We start from the raw sequence: 15,485 nt of genomic DNA, 5'->3' as shown, positions 1-15,485 counted from the left end.
ATACTGCAAGAGCCTGGAGAATGAGCACACCAGAATCAGAAAGGAAAACCTTTTCTCCTCCAGTATCTCTCCAGGGTCTTTATTGACAATGCTTAATATCGTGCCATTAGGCAATAAAACAATGTTTAAATGGTTCAGATTTTCACAAGCAGGCAAAAAGGTTGAATTGGAACTGAGACAATAAATCAACAACCAGCACTTTCTCAAAAGGGTTCCATGTATGTACCGAAACTATAGTTTGGTACTTCTCTGGCAGTCCAGTTTCTAAGACTCTGTGGTTCCACTGCAGGGGGCACAGATTCGATCCCTGGTCAGAGATCTAAGATCCTGAATGCTGTGCAGCATAGCAGAAAAAAACAGTTATGTTCAACGTGGTTCCCCAAAACCAGAAGGAGGAAGGAGACTATAAGTGCACCTGGAAACTAAGGGACAGTATACCTAAGGAAAGGACTAGAAATCTGAGTTTTTAATAAGCTCTCCAAGCAGTTTGACTGGTGAGAGAACTTTGACACTACTAAGTTGGATGGTGGAGCCCCTTGGATATTACAAGGATAGAACCAGCCTGGTACTCTGTGTGTGTGTGTGAAGTCCTGGGTCTTGGTACACCTCTTTGTAAGATACTAGAACTTCTCTGCCTCTGTGTGTCTTCACTCATGGATATGGGTCTCATGTCTTTGTAGCTTGTTTCCCCATCTCTTTCTGTGCCTGCCTCTCAGTCTAAATATCTCGGCCTCCCAAGGCATGCCTTCTAATGCCTTTCAACTTTAATACTTATTTGACTGTGGACACTTAAGCTTGGTGGACTTAACAGTCAACAGTCCATGGGGTTGCAAAGACGTTAGACAGGACTGAGCGCACCCATCTTCTTGCAAAGCAGGTTCTTAACCACTAGACCACCAGGGACGTCCCCCTTTCAACTTTTACATGCTGTTCTGTCTCCTTCCTTCCCAATGGGTCCATCTTCCATCTTGAGATGAAGCAAGACTTCCTCCTCTGCAAGCCTCCTCTCTTCATGAACCGTCCCCATCCTCTACAGTCTGAGCGAGAGATCCTTTCATGGCTCCAAAGGCACAAGCTCCTTTAACACTTGTATTGTCCTGCATGATCCTCTTGCTTCCCTGGCTCCCTGCTAGGCTGTGTCTTTTTCATTAGTGCATCTTGGATGCCTAGCATAGTGCCGCCCCACGGCTGGCAATCAGCAAATACTAAGTAAGTAACTGAGACTGTCCCTCTAGGGAGGGACGGGGGTGGGGTGGAGGCTGTGTCTGGCCTGTTCACAGCGGGGGGCCCGGCCTTCCCAGCCCCTAATATCAGCCTGACACCGAGCAGGCGTTCTAAAAATGGCCAACCAACAAGGCAAGCTAGCCGAGCTGTCCCTCCCACCGCCTAGCGCAGACGTGGCTGGCGTCCAGGGGCCCCGTGCTGGCCGGAAGTCAGCGGAGAGGCCAACGGCCGTCAGGTGGCTGCCAGCCCGCAAGGCCAGAGGGGGCGGGGCCAGGACCGGAGGGGGCGGGGCCGGGGCCAGAGGGCGGCTCCTGTGGCGTGCACACCCGGAAGCGTGGCCGCGTCAGCGCTCAGAGCCGGTGGAGGCGTAGTCACCGCCGCAGCCACCACCTCCTCCTCAATCATGCCGGTAAGTGGTCGCGCCGTCCCCGCCCCGCGCAGAACCGCGGCCTCCGGCTTGCTCGTTTGCACCGCCGTTGGGTCAGACGTCCCTCTTCAAGGGCTCTGGCAGCGGCCGAAACTGTCGCCTCACTTCTTGCCCCTCCCACCTAGCTCCCCCCAGCTTCTGCGACCCTCCAGAAAATCGGATCCCAAAAAGAATTTTATCTGGGAGTCAGGCTTCAGCATATGGAAGCTCCTAGCCTTCATGCGATTACAAGCCTAAACCTTTCAGGCATAGACGGCGAAACTGAGACCACCCCAATAGGGGCAGGGAGTCGCAGAGATCACACAGGGAGGGAGTTGGTGTCCCACCTGGATGCCTCTTCCGGCGGAGCTGGCCTGAAAGAGGGGTTTGCGGTGGCTTTTGCCTCCCATATAGGACGGATGTTCAGAGATCGGTGTTTTTCTTCCCTTCCCCTGCCCACTCTTGAGTTTCAAGTTGGGCCGTGCTGAATGGAGAGAGTGCTTTCAACCTTTCCTACCGGTCACTTAATGAACCTGAACCCATGGGCTCCAGAGAGGTTCGGGGTCCTGCCCAAAGTCACCAGTTGCTCAGTGGCAGAGTTTGGGATGGGCAGAGCAGGTCTTAGGGCACCTTTGCAACTGACTCAGTCTCGTGGTCTCATTTTGTAGGTAAAAAATTAAGGCCTTTTTCAGATTACAAAACAAGGTCCACTAATTTATTCAGGGTGGTGTTGAGAAATGGGTGCGCTCAGATTAAGCCTCTTATCTTCAGGGTCCAAATCTCTCCTGAACTCACATGATAATTGCTCAATAAAAGTAGTCATGCTGGCTTGGGAGGAAGTTCTGTTCCTGATCTGATCTCGGGGCTCCTGGCTGGTGTCTTGTGATGCTTAACACTTTTCCGCAGGGTTGCCTGATTTTATGGCTCTGCTCCAAGTGGGTACCTAGAGGTATCCCACAGATGCCCTGTGTCTTAGCAGCCTAGCTTTGGGGAGCTGACAGGTGAGCCAGAGGCTCCTCCGGGCAGGTTACAAACATCTCAAGTGTCATTTCCCTTGGGTCTTGCCAGGCACCTTGAGACAAATCCTCAGACAACCCAAAGTATGAACAAAGAACCTGAGAGAACCAGCCCTCCGAGTTGAGCAAATCTGCCTGTGACAGTGTCAGAGAACAACACTAATCACTCTGGGTCTGGGATAGTGGAGGCTACCAGGTTTCGGTGGCTGAGTGGCATGAGGGAAAAGCCAGCTTGAGGGTGGCTCTATTCTACGTTAAATTCTGGGCATTTATTTTTTTATACTTCTGGAGATTTTGACAAAAGACCCACCAGAGTGGATGATCAGAATGAAGAGGGCACTTGGCAGTATTATCATGAGATGAACAGCTGAAGGAAGAAGGGTATTAATCAAGGGACTCACACCAAAGCCGGAAAGGGAACAATGAGTCACCTGAAAGGTTTCTCACACAAACACTTGGAATCTCTGAAACTCCTTTGAAAAATCTGTGCCCCAACCCCCACCCTTGCCAGCTGGTGACTTTAGACACACTGCTTTACCTTTCTGTCCCTTGATTTCCTCAGCATACAATGGGGATTAAAAACTGCAACCTCATAGGACTGTCATTAGTAGTAACAGGAAAAAAGTGCCAGTAAAATTCATAGCTCAGCCACTGACATAGTCCTGAAGGAATGGTAGCTCTTGTGTAGACCTAGAACAAATTGGGTAGAACTACAGCAGGCAGGTTTCAACCCTGTGTTAACAAGGACCACAGTGGCTGTTCTCTGTCACCCTGAGTGAGTGACCTAACCTCAGCTGTCAAGAAGTGACAATACTAAGGCCTATCTTGTGGGGTTGTTGTGATTAAACAAAGACATGCATGGACAATGCCTGGCACATAGTAGGCACTCTAATATTAGTAAATATCCAATCATCAAGGTGTTCAAAGACTGAATATTCTGGATATTTGAGAAAGCATTTCGCCTCTGGGAGGCGTCTGGATAGTATGACTCCATTCCATTCCTGCCCTTCCAGTTCTGAGATTCTATTAAAGGATTGTACAGATGACTGGGCTTTTTCATCTTCTTTACAGAAACTGTTTTATAGGTAGCAGAGCAGAGGTGCTGAGGGGCTGGCTCTGTGCAAAGTCAAGCATTCAGTGGTGGGGCCAGTCCTAGGATTCTCTGTAAAGAACGGATTACTCTACTCATTAAGGAGGCTTTCCACAACCCCCACATTTGCTTTTGCAACTCAGAGGTACTGAAGAGAGCACTGAATAACGATTGCCCGTCTGCTGGCTTCTGACCTCTGTACTGTGCAGGATTGAAAGAGACCTGTCCTTCATAGCCAACAAAAGAAAGCTCTAGAGATCTATTGACTTTAGGTCCTTGGGCAGCAAAAACTTGTGCTCCTTCCCAAGGTGTCCCTATCTCAGGGTTTCTTCAGCCCCATTTGCTAGTCTGGAACCAGCAAGGTGTCTCTGGAGCCAGGAAAACCTGAGTTCAAGTCCCAACCTCCATATATACCCACCACGTGACTGGGTGACTTAGTTAACCCCTGGAACCTCAGTTTTCTCCTTAGTAGGGTGACTAGCTCCCTTTCCAAGCTGGGTGGGGACTGACTTAGATACTATATAAAGAGCATTTCACATAGTGGGTACTCAACAGATTTAGGTCTTATGTTGGTCTTGCAAACCCATTAAAGCTTTGGATTGGTATACAGATGCAAGCTATTGACCAATCTGTTGTTGTTGTTGTGGACTATTTTAAAAATCTTTATTGAATTTGTTACAATATTGCTTCTGCTTTATGTTTTGGTTTTTTGGCTGTAAGTTTTGTAGGATCTTAGCTCCCCAACCAGGGATCGAATCTGTAACCTCTGCATTAGAAGGCTAAGTCTTAACCACTGGACCACCAGGGAAGCCCCGCCCCACTGACTAATCTTGATTACCAATTACTCTAGAGCAGGAGTCAGCAAACTTTTTCTTAAAGGGCCAGACAGTAAATATCTAGGTCTTCATGAACCATATGGTCTGTTACAGGTCCTCAACTCGGCCCCTCTAGTGTGAAAGTAAATGAATGAGCTTAGCTGTGTTTCAGTAAAACTTTACAAAGCCAGGTTGCAGGCAGGCTGTAGTTTGCCAGTTTGTGTGCTGGAGCAGCATCTTAAACTATTATGTGGGCAGGAATGAGCTGGGTGTCTTGTTAAAAACCGAGGATTCTGATTCAGGAGGCCTGATGGTAGGACATGAGAGTCTGCATTTCTGGCATGTTCCCAGGTGATGCTGTTACTGAGAACCACCTGTTAAAGGCAAGATTTTGGAGTCCTCACTAGAAATCCTTATTTCCAGAATTTGTTGTGGTTGTTGCCGAATAGTCACAAAATTAGCTGAAAGAATCAAATGTGTTTAACTAGAAGAAAAGGAAGACTATTTTCTTTAAGGCAAGTTTTGCAGATTTGGCCTCAGTAAAATAGTGGTTTTCTGGTTGTGTAATGATGGTGCAAATGATGGTTATATAACTCAGCACTGAAAAACCGAAGTACTTCACTCTTGGCCTCAGTTTCCCTTGTACAGCATGATGATAATCCAGACCCAAAGATGGTTTGAGACTTGGAGAGAGCCTGAGAGGCCATTTAGACCAGTTTTTCTCAGGTATGTGGTCTTACCCTTCTGTCTCCTCAGTGGGTTAAAATAAAAATGGAGGGTCCCAGGGCCCACCCAGAGCCACAGTGCCCACTGAGGCAGCCTGCAGACCTGGCTGGTCCCCAAGGCCCGATGTGATTCTTAAGTGCACTGAGGCTGAGAAAACTTACTTGGTTAATGGTTTAGATAAGGGAACTGGGGCCCTTAAGGGCAAGGATTTTGCCTGAGGTCTTCCAGTAAGATACAGTGCTATGCCCAGAATTCCTATTAAGGTAACAGATTTGAAATACTCCATGAAAAATGTAGCCATAGGTTTTTGTTTTTTCTTCTTTTGAAGGGATAGAAAAGAGGGAAGTGGAATAAAGTAATAACAATAATAATCTGAATAGCTAACTTTCTTTTTTTTTTTTTTTTTGCCACACCACAGAGTTTAGTTCCCCAACTGGGGATTGAACCCCAGCCCTTGGCAGTGAGACTGCAGAGTCTTAGCCACTGGGCCACCAGGAAAGTCCCTGATAGCTAACTTTTTACCCCAGTGGAACCTACGACTAGGCTCCAATCTCTTTACCTAACATACTAGTTATCTATCACTCCTAATTAATTGCCCCCCAAACTTAGTGGTTTAAGACAACAAATATTCATTAACTTACAGTTTGTGAGAGTCAGGACTCTGGAAGCAGTTTACTGGTGTTTCTGGCTCAGGGGCTCTCAGGAGGTGCGGTAACCATATTGTCCAGGGCTGTGGCCCTCTGAAGGAGGATCAGCTTCCAAGAGGGCTCCCTCACATGGCTGTTGGCCAAAGGGCTCAGTTCCTCACTGTATGCACCTCTCCATAGGTTTGCTTGAGAGTCCTTAGGACATGACAGCCAGTTTCCTCTGGAGTGAATGATCCTAGGGAGAGTAAGGCAGACAACACATGTCTTTTATGAGTTAGCCTCCAAGGTCCCCTAACATCACTTCAGCCATATTCTACAAGACATTGGGATGAGACTACTCAAGGGCATAAATACCAAGAGGCAGATATCATAGAAGAGAAGCAAAAGGCAAAGGAGAAAAGGAAAGATATACCCATTTGAATGCACCGTTCCAAAGAATAGCAAAGAGAGATAAGAAAGCCTTCTTCAATGCTCAGTGTAAAGAAATAGAGAAAAACAATAGAATGGGAAAGACTAGAGATCTCTTCAAGAAAATTAGAGATATCAAGAGAACATTTCATGCAAAGATGGGCATAATAAAGGACAGAAATGTTATGGACCTAATAGAAGCAGAAGATATTAAGAAGAGGTGGCAAGAATACACAGAAGAACTGTACAAAAAAGATCTTCATGACCCAGATAATCATGATGGTGTGATCACTCACCTAGAGCCAGACATCCTGGAATGCAAAGTCAAGTGGGCTTTAGGAAGCATCATTACGAACAAAGCTAGTGGAGGTGATGGAATTCCAGTTGAGCTATTTCAGATACTAAAAGATGATATTGTGAAAGTGCTGCACTCGATATGCCAGCAAATTTGGAAAACTCAGGACTGGAAAAGGTCAGTTTTTATCCCAATCCTGAAGAAAGGCAGTTCCAAAGAATGCTCAAACTACCACACAATTGCAGTCATCTCACACGCTAGTAAAGTAATGCTCAAAATTCTCCAAGCTAGGCTTCAATAGTATGTGAACTGTGAACTTCCAGATGTTCAAGCTGGATTTAGAAAAGGCAGAGGAACCAGAGATCAAATTGCCAACATCCATTGGATCATCAAAAAAGCAAGAGAGTTCCAGAAAAGCATCTGCTTTATTGACTATGCCAAAGCCTTTGACTATGTGGATCACCACAAACTGTGGAAAATTCTTAAAGAGAGGGGAATACCACACCACCTGACCTGCCTCCTGAGAAATCTATATGCATGTCAGGAAGCAACAGTTAGAACTGGACATGGAACAACAGACTGGTTCCAAATAGAGAAAGGAGTACATCAAGGCTGTATATTGTCACCCTGCTTATTTAACTTATATACAGAATACATCATGAGAAATGCTGGGCTGGATGAAGCACAAGCTGGAATCAAGATTGCCGGGAGAAATACCAGTAACCTCAGATATGCAGATGATACCACCCTTATGGCAGAAAGTGAAGAACTAAAGAGCCTCTTGATGAAAGCGAAAGAGGAGAGTGAAAAAGTTGTCTTAAAACTCAACATTCAGAAAACCAAGATCATGGCATCTGGTCCCATCACTTCATGGCCAGTAGATGGGGAAACAGTGACAGACTTTATTTTGGGGGGCTTCAAAATAACTGCAGATGATGACTGCAGCCATGAAATTAAAAGATGCTTGCTCCTTGGAAGAAAAGTTATGACCAACCTAGACAGCATATTAAAAAGCAGAGACATTTCTTTGCCAACAAAGGTCCGTCTAGTCAAGGCTATGGTTTTTCCAGTAGTCATGTATGGATGTGAGAGTTGGACTATAAAGAAAGCTGAGTGCCAAAGAATTGATGCTCTTGATCTATGGTGTTGGAGAAGACTCTTGAGAATCCCTTGGACTGCAAGGAGATCGAACTAGTCCATCCTAAAGGAAATCAATCCTGAATATTCATTGGAAGAACTGATGCTGAAGCTGAAACTCCAATACTTTGGCCACCTGATGTGAAGAACTGACTCATTTGAAAAGACCCTGATACTGGGAAAGATTTGAAGGTGGAAGGAGAAGGGGACAACAGAGGATGAGTTAGTTGGATGGCATCACCTACTCAATGGACATGAGCTTGCATAAACTCCAGGAGTTGGTGATGGACAGGGAAGCCTGGCGTGCTGCAGTCCATGGGGTCGCAAAGAGTTGGACACGACTGAGTGACTAAACTGAACTAAACTGAAGAGATCATGGGGCCATCTTGCATGCTGGCTGCTATGCTTAAAATCCTGTGTTCATCGTCTTCACCAGCCTGGAAAGGAACTCTCATCCCCATTTTGCAGATATAGAAACCAAGGCACAAAGGAATAAGTAAAGTTCCTTACTCATGGTCACACAGCTACTAAGTGCCAGAGCTGGGATCTGAAGCCAGGTCTCATTTTCAGAGATTACAATAAAGGAAGTATTGGTATAAATAACCTTTGTTTGAAACCAAAGGAAGAACCCAGGGTTCTTCAAGCAGCTGTATCAATTATCCATTCCCTCAACAAACTGTATTAAGCCCCTCCCCTGTGCCAGGCACTCACCTTTCCCTTTACTGGGGATGCAGCAGTGAACTGAATAGAACTCATGTTCTGGGAGCTTGCCTTCATGCCCTTGGTTTGTTAGATATCCTGGATATGGTAGGATGTTGAGCCCACATGGAGAGTCCAGAAACCTGAGTTCTCTTACTGGGCCAGCTTTAGCTCACTGGGAACCCAGGCAAATTCTCTCCCTTTCTGGGACTTAAGTGCTGCCTCTGAAGTACTTGGAATGCGACAGTGGTCTCTGTACTTCAGAATCACCATGGAAGCTTACTGGCGGTAGTGGACACCTCAGCCCTTTGGATTGCTGACCAGAACCCATAGTTTTTAATAAGCTCCCAGGTGATTCTAATGCAGGGAGTGATCTGATGCATAATTACGACCCCCAGATCAGCACTGCTCAGAGCATGCCTCCCCCCACTCCCCTGACCAGAGTTACTAGTGATCCTCAGACAACTGCACAGCTGAAAAACCAGGATGTTGAAGGTGAGACTAGAAACCCGCATTTTAAACTTCCTTCCCAGGTGATTCGATACATTGTGTGCCAGATACTGCTAAAAATTTTCTAGGGATTCTGTCCTTTAACACAACCACCTCTGAGATATAGAGAACCTGAGTTACTCCACTGTACAATTTAGTAGAGTGAGACTCGAGCTACTGATGAGTCTGATGACAGCCCGATCTTTCCTTTCTCTCTGCCCTCTGTCTTGGGGCCCTGAGTGGGCCTGCCTGCTAGTGGGTGTGGGGGTCCCTGTGCAGGACCTGGCTCATGGTCCCCTTTGTCTGTTTCAGAAGCACGAGTTCTCCGTGGATATGACCTGTGAAGGCTGCTCTAACGCAGTCACTCGAGTCCTCAACAAGCTAGGAGGTGAGTGAGTGGCCCTGGGTTGGGGATGGGGTGGGGAGACTGGTACACTTACATTAAATGAATGCAGGCATGGAGCAGGAGAATCTTGAGTTTAAGCTGATAATAACAGTGAAACCAAAACGTACTGAGTTACTTGGCATGTGCCAAGTACTCTGCTTCATGGCTTCTGTGGATCATGTCATTTAATCCTCACCACAACCGTTTCAGATAGTTTCTTTGACCATCTCTGTTGCGAGCAGGAGGGAACTGAAGTTCAGAGAGGTTGAATGATCTATTGGTATCACACAGCCAGTAAATGACTCAGCCAGTAAATCTGGCCTGGAGGAGCCCTTGCAGGACTAGTTACTATGTTACATTCATCTCCACTGTGGTAACTTTTGTTATGTGATACATTTGAGTGTCATTTTCTATTAAGATTTTAAAAGTTGTAACATTTTAAGAAACAAACTTTCAGTCAGTCATGCTGGCAGAACTTCTAAAGCACCCCTTTTGGGTGTATTTAGAAAACCATTCTACAGTCCCCTCACTTCTCATCTGCGGAAACTGAGGCCCAGAGTGGGCTAGGGTCTGGGGTTCCATGAGATAACAACAGAGTTGTAATCAGAGTCCTGGGGGCAATCCGTCTTTTAAGATTTTCATTTCTAAAACCCTGGATAATAAAACACCCAATTTTCTTTCTCTTTGTATTTATTTTTAATTGAAGGATAATTGCTTTATAATATTTTGTTGGTTTCTGCCATACATCAACATAAATTAGTCACAGGTATTCATATGCCCCCTCCTTCTTAAACTTTCCTCCCAACTCCCACTGTTTTTGTTGTTCAGTCATCAAGTCATGTCCGACTCTTCTCAACCCAATGGACTGTACCACACCAGGCCTTCCTGTCACTCATCATCTCGGGGACTCTGCCCAAGTTCATGTCCATTGAGTCAGACCTCCCACAATAATAACACCCAGTTTTCCAAGGGCTCTCATGGGGTTGTCATCTTGTTAGCACTTAAAACAGTTCTCTGAGCTATACTTTCCATCTGTGGAATGGGGATGTTGACACCAGGCCCCAGAGCAGGAAGTGACTTGCCCAGAGTCTCATAGTGAGTCCACAGCTAATTTCTAGACTATAAACTGGAACCTGAACTTGAAAAAATCTGAAGCAATGGAAAGAACTTGACCACTAACTTCCTGTGTGACCATGGCCTCCTCTTCTGGGGCCTGGCTTTCCCCAGCTGTAGTATGGGAATGTCAGTCTCTTAGCTTTGCTCTGGATGCTTTAAGGTGAAACTCCACGGCTTACCTGGTGGCTCAGTGGTAAAGAATATGCCTGCCAGTGCAGGAGACATGGGTTCGATCCCTGGGCTGGGTTGGGAAGATCCTACGTGCCACTGAGCAGCTAAGCTCGTGCACTACTAAGCCTGTGTTCTAAAACCCAGGAACTGCAACTACTGAGCCCATGTGCCCTAGAGTCTGTGCTCCACAAGAGGAGCTGCTGCAATGAGAAGCCTGTGCGCCGCAACCAGAGAGTAGCCCACACTCACCACAACTGGAGAAAAGCTCGCACAGCAACGAAGTTCCAGCGCAGCCAAAAATAAATGCATTTTTTTTCTTTTTTAAAAGAGTGAAACCCTGCTCGGAAGCCTCTGTATACAAGCAGCAGGTCTGGATGAAGTGAAGGCCAGCCTGCTTTCACTCTTGCCAGCTCCAGAACACCTGCCTGGGGACCTGGGTTGCTAGAAACACAGCTTTGAAACCCACTGGGTCTCATGATCCCAGAGTGTCTTCCAGCTCTATGATGCCACCAGAATATTTACTCTAAAGAGGAGGGAGGCCCTTCCGAAGCAAAAGACAAAACCCAGAGTGCAGCCAGGATGCACTGCCCTCCGCCCCTGGTGTCCAGTAGGTCCAGAGTCAGGTTAGGACTAAATCCTGTGCCATGTGCTTTTTGAGGTCCCTTCGCTGGTGTGCCCACAAGGGCTGGCTGACCCCAACTCCTTCATGTTTGATGGGGAGACTAGGGCCTGTGATGGGCAGGACCCAGCCGAGATCAGTGGTGAAGCCAAGCCTGGGACTCTGCCTTTGTTATTTCAACAAGACCCGTTTGTACCTACTCACATATGCCACCAAGGGTCCTTAAATGGACACAGCTCTTTAGGAGGGCAGTTCTGCAATATCTGTGAACATTTAAAGTACACCAATATTTTGCCCCACACTTTCCATTTTATGAATTCATGGTATAGAAATATTTTCACAAGTTTTATAAGATATGTTCAAGTATATCTACATTGTTTTGATCATAGTGAGAAATTGGAAGCAACCTCAGTGTCTTGTAGATGGGGACTGAGTAGATGGATGGTGTGTGTGTGCACAGTTGCTCAGTTGTGTCCAACTCTTTGTGATCCCATGGCCCGTAGCCCTCCAGGTTCCTCTGTCCATAAGATTCTCAAGGGAAGAATACCGGAGAGGGTTGCCATTCTCTGCTCCAGGGGATCTTCCTGATTCAGGGATCAAACCTGAGTTTCTTGTATCTCCTGCAGTGACAGGCAGATTCTTTACCACTGGGCCACCTGGGAAGCCCTGTGATACAGTAACACTGTGGGATATGGTGTGGCTGTCAAAAAGAATGAAGTAAGTCTCTATATGTGCTAAGATGGCAAGGTGTCCTGGACACTGGAAAGTGACATATAAGTAACTTGTTTACAGAGTATGATGCTACTTTGGAAAATAACTTTTCATTTGTCCATCAGGAGAAACACTGGATGGGTCCCTATTATTCAGTGATTCTTATAGGCAGGAAATAGTCGGGGGCCTTACACTTTCAAATTTTATTCAAAAATGCTTGTCTTTTTTTTTTTAATGGTGTGTCTGGGGACTTCCCAGGCAGTTCAGTGGTTAAGACTTCATGCTTCCACTGCAGGGGGCACAGGGTCGATCCCTGGTCAGGGAACTAAGATCCCACAAACCACAGAATGTGGCCAAAAAAAAAATTGGCATGTCTGTATTACTTTTGCAATTAAGAAAAAAAATTTTTTTACAACCCTTATTTAGAGGAGAGATAGACAAATTATAGCCTTTGGGCCCACAGTCTGTTACTGCATAGCTGAGAATGGTTTTTACATTTTTTCAGGCGTGTAAAACAATATGGGGCTTTCCAGGTGGCTCACGTGGTAAAGATCTGCCTACCAATTCAGGAACCACAAGAGAAATGGGTTCGATCCCTGGGTCAGAAAGATCCCCTGGAGAAGGAAATGGCAACCCACTCCAGATTCTTGCCTGGGAAATCCCATGAGCAGAGGAGCCTGGCAAGCTGCAATACATGCATTCGCAAAAGAGTCGGACACAAAAGCGAAAGTCGCTCAGTCATGTCCAACTCTGTGACCCCATGGACTATTCAAGTCATGGAATTCTCCAGGCCAGAATACGGGTAGCCTTTCCCTTCTCCAGAGGATCTTCCCAACCCAGGAATCAAACCCAGGTCTTCCACATTGCAGGTGGATTCCCTGCCAGCTGAGCCAGCAGGGAAGCCACAACAACACAAAACAATCTACAGAAGATGATGGGGCTGAGTCCATGCAGCTCACAGTTCCTAAACCATGGGCTCTCTGGCCCCATTCAGAAGTTTGCCAATCCCTGGTCTAGAGGAGAGGGAAAGAGTGGGGTGAACAATTTAGGAGCCTGACTGGGTATATGTCTGTCTTCCCCACCCCACTTCCTGCAGGAGTTCAATTTGACATTGACCTGCCCAACAAAAAGGTCTGTATCAACTCTGAGCACAGCGTGGACACTTTGCTGGAGACCCTGGGGAAAACAGGAAAGGCTGTCTCCTACCTTGGCCCCAAATAGAGAGGCCCCGTCCAGCAGCCTGCAGGATGGACCAACGTGGGCAGGTGGGTAAGGCCCCGACATGGCCACCAAGTATATCATTACCTAATGCAAACCACAAGCTCAGGGACTCCTTCCAGTCTCCTGCGAGCAGAAAGAGCACTGCTTGATGTATCCCGGAGACCCCTCTATGACTTTGGGCTATAGTTTGTGATCAACAGGGTTTAAATGTAAGCATCTGGCCCTGGGCAGTGTGCCTTTTACTTTGGTAATATAATGGTCCCTTCAGAGGTATTATACTTCACTTACTCCCTAAGCTTTGCTCACTGACCAGGTAAGTGAATTCACCTTGGCTTCCATCCCCACTTAGAACTGTTATCAGCTTCCCAAACACGCCCTTTTCCCAGACTGGTGCAAAAACAAGTGTGATCAGTTTGGTAGCTTCTTAAAGCTTACTATATGACCCAGCCATTCCTTGCCTAGTATTTACCCAAGAGAAATGGGAAGCACTGTCCATACAAAGACTTGTAAATACTGGTAGTGGCTTGACTTGTAATAGCCCAAAGCTGGAAACAACTCAGTGGCCATCACTAGGTGAGTAAACAAACTGTGGAATAGCCATGTAATTGAATACTATTGTCCACGCAACAACTTCAGTGAATCTCACATATAAAAGAAGTGAGTGAAAGAAGCCAAGAAAAGGAAACGTACTGTATGCTTTCATCTATGGAAATTCTAGAAAAATGAACACTAGTCTGGTGAGGGTATGGGGGTGTGTGTGTGTGTTAGTCGCTCGGTCGTGTCCAACTCTGCGACCCCTTGGACTGTAGCCCACCAGGCTCCTTTGTCCATGGGATTCTCCAGACAAGAATACCGGAGTGGGTTGCCCTTTCCTTCTCCATGTGGGTGTATTCATCTGATAAGTTACAGATGATCACATTGTACACTAAAGTATAGCACAGCCGTCAAAGGTGAAAAACAACAGAAACAAACCTCAGCAGCGTGTTTAAGCTGGCTGTTCCCTTTGATTTTACACAATCCAGAAAGGCAGGTGGCACCGTGCCAGCACCCTTCACTGTGGAGCCAGGGCAGACTTTAGTCATCCGTGCAGCATTCCTTCCCTCTGTGCCCAGTCACAGCCTCAGAACCCTTCAGAGCACAGTCCTCCTAGGGGGCACTGCCCCTGTGCACCTTTAATGCGTGGATGACAACAATCACAACATCCCTAATGTCGGCCATGGCTCTCACTGTAATCAGGAAACACGAGGCCTGGAGAAGGGAAGTGACTTGACCAAAGCTTCACGCAGATGAGTGCCAGGAGCAGGCTGCAAGTCAGGTGTCCAACCGCCTGGCGGGCCACGGCAGTGACCTTCAGCCGCAGCCTCCTTCCTAAAGGTGGGTGTTGGAATCTGCGCCGTGGCGATGTCCTGTGTGTCTGGTGACATCATATGCAGATCAGGTGTGCCTGTCTTCCTCTTCCCCTTTCTGCCCACGGATACAACCATGTTCAGGAAGGAGCCCAGGGTGAATAATCAGTATTCCAGGGGTCTAGTTTTAGCTCTGCCCTCAGTTCACACTCTGACTTTGGACATTTGTCTTTTATTCCTGAGACCTAGTCCTCTCTCCTATAAAATGGGGCTGTAACCTCTACCTTGCTTTCCTGCCTTGTGGGGGTTGCTATGACATCCCTCTGAATATGAAGGACGCTCTTTAAAGGGAGAGTAATGTTTCCACCATACCAGTGTTCATCCAGAGAAGGCAATGGTGACCCACTCCAGTACTCTTGCCTGGAAAATCCCATGGATGGAGGGGCCTGATGGGCTGCAGTCCATGGGGTTGCTAAGAGTCAGGCACGACTGAGCGACTTCACTTTCACTTTTCACTTTCATGCATTGGAGAAGGAAATGGCAACCCACTCCAGTATTCTTGCCTGGAGAATCCCAGGGATAGAGGAGCCTAGTGGGCTGCCATCTATGGGGTTGCACAGAGTCGGACATGACTGAAGCAACTTAGCAGCAGCAGCTGTGTTCATCATGGTGGATCCTGTGTCCCTGGGGTTTTGAGAGGGAAGGGGGGACCCTGGGCCCCTCCATCTAACCTAAGTAGCCCTATTTTATATTAGGTAAAAGATTGTGTTTATACAAGTCTCTATTGCAAGGATGGATGGAGGAAGGGAAAAGTTACTCAGTGGCTCCACACATGTGGGAGCCCCAGTGTAGACACACTGAATTGGAAACTCCTGACTGAGCATGTAAATTTTAACTAAAAAATTAATACCTAGACTTCCCTGGTGGTCCAGTGGTTCAGTGGCTAACACTCTGCACGCCCAAT

At 46.8% G+C, this 15,485-nt stretch overlaps 1 protein-coding gene across 4 annotated transcripts in view; it reads left to right on the top strand.

Annotated features, from left to right (window-relative positions):
- The first annotated feature begins 1,497 nt into the window (after positions 1 to 1,497).
- Positions 1,498 to 15,485, top strand: part of ATOX1 (antioxidant 1 copper chaperone) — a 50,730-nt gene continuing 36,742 nt past the window's right edge. For 3 of the 4 annotated variants that reach the window (XM_070793879.1, XM_070793880.1, XM_019965278.2), the window contains exons 1-3: positions 1,498 to 1,633; positions 9,265 to 9,340; positions 13,051 to 13,219. In XM_070793879.1, the coding sequence (XP_070649980.1) occupies positions 1,628 to 1,633; positions 9,265 to 9,340; positions 13,051 to 13,175 (207 nt within the window). In that variant the 5' untranslated portion in view covers positions 1,498 to 1,627 and the 3' untranslated portion in view covers positions 13,176 to 13,219. Of the gene's footprint in view, positions 1,634 to 9,264; positions 9,341 to 13,050; positions 13,220 to 14,411; positions 14,550 to 15,485 lie in introns of all 4 variants that reach the window. The other variant, XR_002181153.2, reaches the window with a different exon arrangement.

The sequence above is a fragment of the Bos indicus genome, chromosome 7 (assembly GCF_029378745.1).
Source record: "Bos indicus isolate NIAB-ARS_2022 breed Sahiwal x Tharparkar chromosome 7, NIAB-ARS_B.indTharparkar_mat_pri_1.0, whole genome shotgun sequence".
NCBI lineage: Eukaryota > Metazoa > Chordata > Mammalia > Artiodactyla > Bovidae > Bos > Bos indicus.
The sequence above is the reverse complement of the archived record's forward strand: the minus strand, read 5'-3'. Positions and strand labels throughout refer to the sequence as shown.